The sequence below is a fragment of the Xiphophorus maculatus genome, chromosome 18, assembly GCF_002775205.1.
Source record: "Xiphophorus maculatus strain JP 163 A chromosome 18, X_maculatus-5.0-male, whole genome shotgun sequence".
In the NCBI taxonomy this organism is placed as follows: Eukaryota; Metazoa; Chordata; class Actinopteri; order Cyprinodontiformes; family Poeciliidae; genus Xiphophorus; species Xiphophorus maculatus.
Genome location: NC_036460.1, coordinates 8,894,329 through 8,906,451, shown reverse-complemented (window position 1 = coordinate 8,906,451; position 12,123 = coordinate 8,894,329). Strand labels below are relative to the sequence as shown.

General features: G+C 36.3%; 1 protein-coding gene across 2 annotated transcripts in view; it reads left to right on the top strand.

Moving 5' to 3' along the window:
• The window catches only part of LOC102225693 (beta-1,3-glucosyltransferase-like), an 82,626-nt gene extending 71,163 nt beyond the window's left edge, over positions 1–11,463 (top strand). For both annotated transcript variants that reach the window (XM_005796865.3, XM_023351158.1), the window contains exons 12-15: positions 6,575–6,674; positions 7,053–7,172; positions 9,241–9,385; positions 11,154–11,463. In XM_005796865.3, the coding sequence (XP_005796922.2) occupies positions 6,575–6,674; positions 7,053–7,172; positions 9,241–9,385; positions 11,154–11,321 (533 nt within the window). In that variant the 3' untranslated portion in view covers positions 11,322–11,463. The remainder of the gene's footprint in view (positions 1–6,574; positions 6,675–7,052; positions 7,173–9,240; positions 9,386–11,153) is intronic.
• Positions 11,464–12,123: the final 660 nt, after the last annotated feature.

Sequence of the window (12,123 nt, the reverse complement as noted above, 5' to 3'; positions counted from 1 at the left end):
AGATGAAGTGGTATACTGAAGGTAACTGGAAAGTACTTTGCGAAAGGATTTTTTAAAACGTTTTTGTGGTACCAGTAGCATTTATTCACAGTAATTAGACAGGAAATGGGCAAAGAGAAAAGGACTAAAGGTCTGAAGGTCTCTAATCAAACCCCAGACAGCTGTTTCAAGGAGTAATAGCCTCTGAATATGGGGCACCCGCTCTACCAGTAACGCCACACATGCTTAACTGTGACGAGAAATATTGTGCAGGTTTTATATCATGAAATTTCACACTACGAGTTCTTGCTACATCCTTACTCGCTCCTTTAAAACAGGAACACGACAGCAAAAAAGAACGTAACCAAACATTCATTGCGGTTAGTCAGTATGTAGTCAGTATGTGAAATATAGCCACTTTCCTCATCAACAGCCAGAAAAATACTGAATGAAAAGATGCTTTGATTTTCTAAGATTAAGAAAATAGTAGATTTTATATCCTGGAGTTAGATTTTTTTTTTCTCACATTTGCTGTCTGTGTCAGTTTTCCTTTAATGCTTCAAAACCTTTATCAGCTGTCACTTGATTTGAGGTGTAAAATGATAAAATCTTTCATCTAATACGTGAAATATAACCTGCAGGTTAATTTTCTCTTTTAGATGAAGAAAGTTCATTGTTGCAGTTAGCATCCATCTATACAACCTAATGCTTGTATAGATGGATGTTCACCTAATTAGTGAGCATTAATGCTCACTAAAGCTTTTCAAAAAAAAAAGTTATTAATTTTGAGATGACATTACAAGTGCTCAGTTTGAAGCCTCATATGACAGGACTGAAAGGGGAGGTGACAGCGTGGTCCCCTGGGCCAGCAGAGTGCCACTCTGCAGCATATAATGCATTTCTAATAGGCTGCTGTTTATAGCCAGACCACATCTGAGTGAAAGCAGCCTGCTTTCTGTTCTTTTGACGTTTTTTTCTTTTTCTTACTTTTTCGAAATGACCCAACTCTTGGATCTTTATCAAAATAAAACCATCCTTAATTTATTTTCCACTATCTGTTTATGCAATGGGAATACCATTCTGCTGCAACTTGACAGGAAATCTTTGAAAATAAAGAATAAAAAAGAAAGAGAGATGGGCTTTAAGGCTTTCAAGCATTAATTGGACTGAAAATGTCATGTGGGCCTGTTCAAACAACCCATATTACAACAGCTAATTGAATCAATTGCTGCAACTAATGATTTAAATTTTTGCACTAATGTCTTGGTATTTTCTAAATTAATCTTTTGGTAATCACATTTTCAAAATACCTTTTTTCTACTTTCTTCTTTGACAATAGCATTATCGTCTTAGTAAAGATTACAAATGAAGCATCACTCGGTTACCTTACGCAAAGCTGCATTTTTTTATCCTTGTATCTGAATGTGTGATGAGACTGATTAAATGAGCTGGCCAATTGATAGATAAAAAATAAAACAAAGTGTATTAAAATGGTGAATTTATTATGCTGAAATGTCTAGCATCATCTAGCTAAATAGGCTTGAGCAATAGCCACTGCAACACTCATTCTCTTAACACACTGTATTTCTTATTTTAAAAGCCAGATCAATATTATTGTTATATTATGATAAATTAAGCCTTTGGTCTTTCAACACCAAACAGGTCTAAAGACGTTCTGTCACTTTAAGTTCAATTAGGAATCATTTACTTTGCTGTGCAAAAATATTCATATTCCAGGACATTTAGTCATTTTAAAACAACTAACCTCAATGTGTTGAATGCTACGTTACAGATCAACACAAACTGATGCATAATTATGTGACAGTAGGACAAGTATGTATGTTTTCTAAATGGTTTGTCTTAAGGTGTCATGTTTATTTGTATGTAGTCCCCCTTAGCCTGGAAGATGCCCAATAACTCTGAAAAGAAAATGATTCCCACGTTTCACTGAAGGGTTACAGTAGCTGGGATTATGTACTGGTTGTAGTGTCTCAAACTGTAAGAAAGTTCAAGGGGAATAAATACCCTGGCAGGTCACTGTTTTTTCATAACTTGTTATACTATAGGATTGTGTCATATAACAAAAAGGCAACTTAAACATATGCTCCTGCATCCTAAAAGAAGTTGACAATTAAAATTATATTTCTAAATATTGTTTTAGTTAAATCTTGAGCTTGCAACAAACACACTGGAGATGTGCATAAATAACCAACGCAAAACACCCGACACCAGAAAACACAAAGTCTTTTCATTTCTCATAAACAGAATAAGAGAAAGTGCATTACCAAATCTTGTTTGACATCTTGTTCAACAAAAAGCTGCAGCTCTGCTTTTTTCATCCAAAGATTTATGTCAGTATTTATTCAATGCGATTCCTGGCAAAGTCTCTCTCAAGGATCATCCCGAAGATAGTGTCTCCTTCACAGTATTGACTTGAAATGTATGCCAGACTTTTGCTTTCAGGAGGCATCTATCTAATGTTGGCAGGAATCGGGGTTTGGTAAACAGCCAGTTTACAAAGCTTCTGTCAGTAAACACTGTCAGTAAAATGTAGCTTATAACAGATTTCATATATTGGAGTACATGTGCATGAGATGGATTTTGAACTCTGATTTTAATTTGCACCCGAATGCTGGAGACGGGCACAAGGCTCCTAGTGGCTGCAGAAAATGAATTGATGGATTGCAGTTTGAACCTAAAAAAAAATGCAATATGATCAGTCTGCGTAAAAAACATGTTTGTGCCTTTTATAAGAAGATGAGCAAAAAGCAATTAATCATAATTTCTCATTGTTCGCCACAAGCCAAGGGATATGACAAACATTTGGTACAAGATGCTCTGGTGAGATGACTTCAAAACAAAATGTTTGAATTTGCATAGCTGTAGTAAAAAGCTAAGTTAATAAGAAGTCACATTATAACAAACTGAGGTCCTGGAAGAAAACTTGTTAAAAGCTGCAGAAGGCTTTAGACTGTGGTGAAAGGTTACTTCCAGCAAGACAATAACTCCAAACACACAGTCAGTAATATAATGGAGCCAATCAGATTAAAGAATATTCATGTTTCTTAGATACAGTCAGAAACCAGGCTTAAAACAATACTTGAAAATAGAGTTGTTGTTTTTTTTATCCAGTGCAGCAAAGCCTGAGCAAAAAGGAATAAAATCAACTGTTGCATTTTTTTTTTTTACAATTTTATACAATGATATTCCTACAATTTGTGACTTTTACATCATAAAAGGTGAAAATATTCTAGCTGTATGAATACTTCAGTAAGACACTGAATGTTTCTACAGCACTTGGGAAGTTTCCCAAGTGCTGTAGAAAAGTCATTACAGTGACCTGAGAGTGAGATTATTTCATGTAATGATATCCTAATCATAGGCTCTTTCTGCTCTAATGAGGTCTGAGTCATCTCTAAATGCCAAATGTTTGAAGTGGCTGATTTGGTAGTGGAGTTGGCCATATATTTTTGAGTAATCAAACTAATTATCTGACCACAAGAGAGCACTTATAGATTGTGTGTAGCGCATTGTGCTTTGAACCTGAGATGGTCAGTTTGGGATCAAATGCAAAGCTGGAATGTTATTTTGCTAAAGCTATGTATTTTCACACAACATGGAGATGGAAAACAAATATGCAACAGTGTGACATGACTATTAATAATTATTTAACATTAGTATGTCATGTCCTTAGTTATGTCCTATGTCCTTAAAATATTTAAAATTACAGCTTACAAAAGAAAACAGTTGGAAAACAGACTAAATTGTACTAAAGAGAAAATTAAAGGATTATGTAAAAGGAACATTTTTGAGCTTTACATCATGTTAGGTTTTGTCCCTCATCAAAACATACCTGCAGTGTTGCTTGAATTCTTTCTTGCATGTTTGAGAAATCCTTTAATCTCCCATGGCAGCTATTCGGGGGTTGCCTGAACACTTTCTCCCTCAAAGTGCCGCCTATTTCCACAAAGCTCCTCCTTGAAGCTACAATCTCCAGCAGAGCTTCCACCTCACAGAGCAGCACTCCCCAACGCCTTCCCCACTCAGCTCCTCCAGACTAGCGACGGCATCAGCTAGCAGTGGAGCTGGGCTTTGCTCACAAACTAGTTCTCTGTCCAGCACTCCTAAGAACGTTTGTAAATGGCCTAATGGAGGAACATTGTTGTGGTGATGTGCTGAAAGCAGAGTTTCAGAAAGAGTAGGAGCTTCTTAAAGCGACAGAGGCCAATTTCAAGGTGCCAAGTTGCGGTGTCAGATATATACACAATTTTTATAACTAAGGAAACACATACTGCCCCTTTAAAGAAACAGCCTCCATTTTGCTTCAATGACCTAATTAAAGACCATCTGTCTAATTACCCTGCTGTCACAAAGTGATACCAAGTTAGGTGAAAAACTAACAGCTTCTCACAAAATGTGTATTTTGACATCTAGTCTGTGCATGGAAAGAAAGGATGAGACCAGATCCTGAAATTTTTGTGGCAGAACAAGAAAATGCACATTCTTCCCTCCTTACCGCATATTGACTTAAAAAAAATAAATAACATATAGAAACAGCCTAAGAGAAGCTTTATATTTACCAGATTTTTTAAAGTCTTGTGTGTGTATTTTGTGATCATAGAAAGTACAAAAGAAGTTATTTATTTCATCTCTCTGGTGTCAGCAGCATTACTCACCACTTCCTGTTTGAAATAGGATTACCAGTGTTGTTAGAAGATCTGCCCTAAAAAATGGGATTTTGGATTATATCTCTGTCAGTGTCCTTTCTCATTTTATATTCAGCAAAGAAAAGACTAAAAAATACCTAAGGTTCCCTATAAATAATACAGCAAGGTCTCAGGATTCGTAGTAATGCATGCCACCAGGGATTTCTGTGCCTCCGTTGCTGTGTAGACATCTGAAATCTGGCGAGTGCATTTCTCTTGGCTCTTGGTTTTGTTTGTTCACAACCATACTATGGGTTTTTGTTTTTAGGAGATGGCATAGCATTTTGTTCCTTCTGCCTGTCATGTCAAACATGTCAGGCTGAACACTTCATCTTTGCGACCGATCCTGCCAAACTCTCATTATTTTTTCTAACATATCAGTAAGTTGACATTTCTACTGCTGGCAAAGTTTAGCTGGAAGTTTTTTTTAAATAAAAACTCTAACTCTAGGAAATCATATTGGCTGAAGTGCAAAGTAGGTCTTACAAATATGAATATTTTGAAGCAAAGACAGAGTAAGCCTGAGTTCACATGTTTGATCTCAGGGAGTAGCTGATATGTGCACCCGGAGCCAAATATACAGTACCGTACGGTGTCCTTGAGAAGGCAAAAGTGATGCATGTTTATGCTTACGATGCACAAGGCTGTCACGCAAAAGCTGCAAACACAAAGTAGTGCATATTCTGAAGCTTTTTTCTCACATCTATTTATTACATTTCTAAATGTTTCTGTTATAGAATCTGGTTGAAGTTCCTACTCTATCTTTTTTTTTTCTTCATACGGCAACTTGCAAAAACAACTTTTTCCATGTTTTGTCAAATTACTGCCGCAAACTTTGACGTATTTTACTAGGATTTTAAGTGAGATACAAACATAATTGTGAGTAGAAAGAAAATTATGTTTTTTTAATTGTATTTATTTTTTCTATTTAAAGGTCTGGAATGTTGTGCACATCTATTCAGCCCCCCTGAGTGAAAGGTTAACTGTTTAGAATGACTTTTTGCTGCCTTTACATTTGCAGTTATTTTTGCCACACATCTCTGCCAGCTTTGAAAATCTAGAGATGGAAATCGGGACCAATTCTTCTCAGTCAGGTTGGATGCAGAATAGCAACAGGTTCACTTTGGTGAGAAGTAAAGCCTCAGGTGGGCGAATCTGCAGAGAAAACCAAGTGATGCAACGCCTCTGTTTGGTGTAGAGTGGAGAGGAGCGTCTTAGAAAGTTTTCAGTCTAAATTACTCCTGGCTTTTTTCAGATAATGGACTGAACTATATACTGAACCTACAGTTCACAACTATTTTATCCCTGATCTGTGTGCTGTATTCCTTAGTCTTTGTGACTCTGTTTGTTCATTATTGTTCTCTAACAAACCCCTGAGCGCAGAGCAACGGCCTAAATACAGAGAATAAATACACAAGTGGACTCTATTTAATAGTTAGGGGACCTGCATTTCACAGGATCTTTTAAATGTATTTATTTATCAGACTGAATAGAAATGGATGCCAGACTTCTCATGTTTATTTGAAAACATTATGCAACTTTCTTCCTCTTTACAATTATTCATTACTTTGTGTTGATATTTTATTTGACATCCAAATGAAATACAATAAGGTTTATGACTGTAATATTTCAATACATTAAAAAAATGTCATCAGGTCTTAAGACTTTTGCTCACATATGTAGCTTCGTGCTTTTTAAGCTCTTCAGGGTCAACATGATAAATTGACATTAATTATGTTGCTCAGTTCTGTGAATTTTGTAAATCAATTAAACAAATGCAGTTGTGCCTCGCTTTCCTCACAGGGTCATTTATCTTTGCGAACCACAGCTCTGCACATGGTCAATATGTGACTCAGTCAGACTGGTTGATGCTATGCCTCCATTCATAGGTCATTGTGGGAAAACATTTGCAATCCTTCAGCGATTCCTGAGCAGCGCTGTGCCTGACACCAAGTGGCTTGTTATTGTGGATGATGACACACTCATCAGGTAAGGTTTTTTTAATAAGAATATTCAGCATAGCCGTTTTTTACTTTTGCACGTCAGGGATATCTTCACTGTGTCCCCCAAGATTCGCTGACATTTATTCATAAATGTTTTTTTACAGGTTTAGTCCAACCTTTAAAATAATTTGCAGAGTGAAAGAGAAAAACTCCTAAATGCCAGAAGTCACTTAACATCCTGTCAAAGATTTAAAATCACACCTCCAGCTGGATTCACCTGCAGTTAGGTTTCCTTTCAAGCAGAAGGCTCTGGAGGGAGAAAGATTGTCCCAGCTTCTAAATGGAGCGTTTTATAGTCATTTAGGCACACGTGTGTAAGTGTGATGAGAGTGTGTGTCATGCCTTTGACTTGTGCTTTTCGTAGCCTCCCCCGACTACGAATCCTGCTGAGCTGCTACGACCCCTCCGCGCCGGTGTGCCTCGGAGAGAGATACGGCTACGGACTGAGCCAAGGTGGCTACAGTTACATCACAGGAGGTGGAGGGTAAGTTTGACTGCTCAGATGCTTTGGGAATAAGGAGCAGCAGATGAATTATAAAGCATGCGATAAAACCCCAGCTATCTTTAATTTACAGAATAACCTTTGCGATTTCATTTGAGTGTGCTTTTAGGAAAACCTTGTTTACAGGGCTGCTGTCTACAGAGATGAAATATTTTGAAGTAAATCACCACAGAAGAAAGTCGATAAACAGTTTTAATCAGCTGATATGACAGGACAGTTATTCAATGGTTTCCATGGTTCTCTCAGAAGGACTAATTGCTAATCAATGGTAGAAAAATCAGCTTATCAAGAAGTGGATTTGATCAAATTCTGATTTTAATGCCCTAGCTTTACTATTTAAAATTCTTTGATGCAGCGTTCGGTCGTTTGAAAAAGCTTATACATAAGATGAATTTTGAACTTGAGAGTGAGAGGTGCAGGAAAAATCTATTTAAGGACCTCGCTGTTGCTGTGACACTTCCTCATTCAGGTGTCACCCACAAAAAAAAAAAGATCACAGGTGATGAGTGACTTCTCCGGTAGCTTACAGGTTTTCTATTCCTTTCATTTGTAGCTTTTGCTCATTTCTAGCAAGTAACAGCTCAGTTTGCAACTTTGCTCAAAGTTCAATGTGAAAAAGTATTTCTTTAGTGCCAAGACATGCAAAGAAATATGATTTTTCATACTGTACTCTTTGAGAATTTCTACTCAGAAATTCATTATTTCTTTCATGAATCTTTTTCTGGGAAAATATGACGTGACAGAGAGGTGCTTCTTCTTTTAACAGCTGACCACGAGGCTTGACTAGGAACCCTATATTTTTCTTGGCACTACAAAATTGAAGAAGAGGTTTAGATGGGCTAAAAAAAGAAAAAGAAAACTCCAAAGCTCACTGTTGGAGAACTGCAAAAAAGAGTGATTTGTCAGGGTCACCGAGTCTCCATTACCATTAGACACTAACTCTTGTTTGGGAGTGTATTATTAGCCAGCCTGTGTTGTCCTTGGGCAATTTTCAGAAACTGCACCAAAATTGCACTGTTCCCAGTAAAACAATAAATTAAAGCACATCGGCTTTAATTTATTTATTTAAGTGTAAGAGCACTTGCTCTTACACTGGCTTCTTGTAGCTCAGAGAATAGACTTTAAATTAAGTTCCCTGATTTGTAAATCTCTGAATATACCACCAATACACACTGAAGATGTTTAATTACATTTACTTTTTTAAAATATGAAATACTTAGAACTGGACTGAACAGTTCTCCAATGAAATCTGTAGACCTTTGAAACCTTTTCTTCCATTTATAAAAATCTAAAAAGTTCATTGACTGCATAGAATTAATAAGTCTAGAATAGAAATTTGTTTTGGTTTCTGATGCTTCTGGTTAAATTACAGAGTAAGAAGGTTGTGTTTTTTTTCTTTTTTGAAAAATGGGTTTCATCAGAGGAGCGGCGGTGTGTTTGGCTGTGTATGGGGTGGCAGAAGGAGAGGCTCACCCAGGGCACAAAAGTTGCCCCTATTGTATCGTCTGTGATGCTCTGGGACTCTTTCTCTTCCAAAGGCTCTGCTGACCTTATTAGAGTACAAAGCATCATAAACTGTTTCAGACAACAAGATAGTTTAAATGCAAATCTGTTGGATTCTATCAGTAAATGTAAAATGGGTCATCTTTGGGTCTTTAAACAGGATAATGAGCCAACATAAATGACCAATTACCGTGTAAGACACTAAATACAACACTGTCACAATAATCCTTCCTCTTCTCTCTTTATAAATGATTGCAAATGGATGCACGTAAAGTTCCTTTATCCTTTATTTCCTCTACAGTTTGTATATATTTGCTGTCTGTATGCAGTGAGCACTTGCTTGTCCACACGACCTTGGGAATAAATCTGATTCTGATTCTTCAGGATAAATCATTTCAAATCTTTTTACACATCTTTAGCAGTGGTGCCAGTGAATTTGTCGCCGACTCTATGTTGTGTAACCTGTCTGTACACTGTTGATTTACTTTGCTGCCACAGTGGCTGGCGTATGTTTGCCTTATTTTGAATGTCTGCTGTGTTGCTGCAGCATGGTGTTCAGCAGGGAGGCTGTGGTCCGACTTCTTAACAGCGGCTGCAAGTGCTACAGTAACGATGCGCCTGATGACATGGTGCTGGGAATGTGCCTCAATGCTCTCGGGCTTCCCATCACACACAGTCCACTATTTCACCAGGTTGTATTCAGATTTTTCATTTCAATGTCTCTCCTTTTATTTTTTGTAGCTACAATGTTTTATGACATGTTATCTTGATAGAATGCTCTAAAGTTATTATTTTGCCTTGAATTGTGCTTCTTGCATAGTAGGTTCATTTATTGCAGCAACTCAATTCACTTAGTGAAACACATATCAATTAATTAATTAATTAATTACAAATGGACTGACACACTCCAAAGTTTTGAGTAATTTATTTTTACTTGATTATCATGTTGCAGTAAAGACATAAGGAAAAGGATATTAGACTTGTTTTTGGAATATTTTATGCACAAGGAGAGTTAAGGGGGGGGATGAAAGAACATGTACCAGTCAGTCATGAAGCAATCAGCCATGCAAGGAGATAGAGAAAATCTGAGTTCACTGCAGATAGTCAGCTCTATGTGTGAACATGATGTACTCATTATTTCAGTGGAGTGAAAATCAGTGGCGGCAAAAAAGTGGTGAGTTTGCACGATGCGTTTTTGTTAGAATGAGCGCAATAACTTTGTGCTGCAGACCTCAAAGAGTGGACGGTTGTTTGCAGGAATTTCCCCTGACCTGACTCTCCTCTGAAGTGTTATGTTGCTTGTTAGGATGAGCTAAGTTCAGTTTGAACCTTAGCTGAAGTGGTTCTAAAAGGTAATTGGTACAAAGAATGTTCAGTCAGAAAGCAGAATAATTGAATCATACCTTTTGATGGATAAAAGCAAAATTACAAAAGCAAAAGCCATAGAGAAAAAGTCCTACATGTTATGGTGAGCAAACATCATCAATATTTTGTTGAGCTGTGTATTTGTCGCAGTCATGAATGTGTTAAGAACAGTAACAAAAAATTGCCTAACGATAATATAAGTGTTAATGTAGACCACATTTGCTTTTCAGAACCTTACAGCTGCTGTTTTGTACAATATAATAATAATATATTTTATTCATCATGCCCTTTATATCTTGAGATTTCAAAGGCTACAAAGGTCTAAAAACAAAACAAGCAATTACAATGGATGAAAATAAATAAATGGTTGAATAAATGGATGAAAGAAGGATGAAGGATAGTCACTTTTATGAGATGAATAAAGTTTGCAAAGTGAGCATCTTTAATGCAAATCCCATAATATTAAAACATCTGGTGCCAAAGCATGTCTCTAAAAGTTTTTAAATGTCATCACATTACATCCACAAACATCTTTACATCTTTTAATTTATTTGGGATTTTCATGTGACAAACCAGCAAAACTATAAAGTGCAAAGATTTTTTGTTTTTTTTAGGAAATAAGAATCAGAAAATATTAGCAGTAAGGCATGCGGTCTTCATCCTATCTAACATAGTGTGGGATAGTTTGCATGGGCATAAATTTGATCTCTACATGTGCAAGGCTTAGAAATTTTCTAAAAGACTCAGCAATAGGTATGTAGGCCATACCATGCATATTTTTCCCCACTTTAATTATATACTACATTGTGTCAGTCTATTATATAAAATTCTAATAAATTACATTAAGGTTTGTGGTTTTAATGTAACAAAATGTTCAAAAATAATTTAAGTGTCATTATGGTTTTTCCAAGGCACCCTAAGGCAAGGAGGAATTTATATATCAATCATTTAAGTATTTATACGTGTGCTTTTCTGCTTTAACATTTTATTATTTGAGGTCATAATTACATCAATAATTCCCTTGAGTTTTTTCTCATTCAGTGTTACTGAGGCTACTTTGAAATATAAATAACTGGATATGTTATTTGCTTTCAGGCGCGCCCAGAGGACTACTCCAAGGACCTCTTAGCTCACCAGGTGCCTATATCCTTCCATAAACACTGGAACATAGACCCTGTTGCTGTTTTCAATAAGTGGTTAAGGGATGACTGGAGAACAAATACCTCAGATGAACATAATGAGAAGAGTAAAACAGAGTTATGATAAAAACCCTTCTAACCTGTTAAAACATGTATGTATAGAATGTGTTTGTATTATTAAAGGGTGCCAGTTCACAGATGTAAATGTTTTTCTATTGTTACTGTGAATTATTATTATTACTATTATTATTAAGAAAAAACATGTGAGGGTGTGTGTGTGTGTGTGTGTGTGTGTGTGTGTGTGTGTGTGTGTGTGTGTGTGTGTGTGTGTGTGCGGCATCAGGACTGGGATTGCATGTTGAGGTTATATTTCATTTATATATAAACACATCTCACTGCTCATACTTTTTTGTTCTCCACAAGATTCTGTATCTTAAAAAATCTTCAAAATAATCAATGATGCTGTACAATGCCTTCTATTTTGACATAAAAGTATTCATATTTTAACATGTTTTGCATCTCAATTTCACTAGAGGCCTTTTATCAGACTTTTGTGCAACACTGCCTTAATAATTAAGTTGTTTAAAGTTATTGAGTTACTGTATGACTTTAAGCCATCATAGGATTTTGTCCACACCAGATTTAAACATGTTTCTAGGATGCTCTTGACTGTTCCAACATGACTAAATCTAGAAAACCCTCTTTCAGTGTGAAGACTGCCTTGACACTATTAACACATTAACACATTTTCATTTGCTGCTTTCTTGACCATGTTACCAAAGTGCAACTGCCTAGGCTGTCACATCCACACCAAGAAGTTTCTTTACAGATTAGAGAATTTCTCCCTACACATCATGGAGATTTTTGCACCATCAGTTTTAACCTTGCTGGTAAAGAGGAGAAATTTTAAGATTTTTTATCAATTC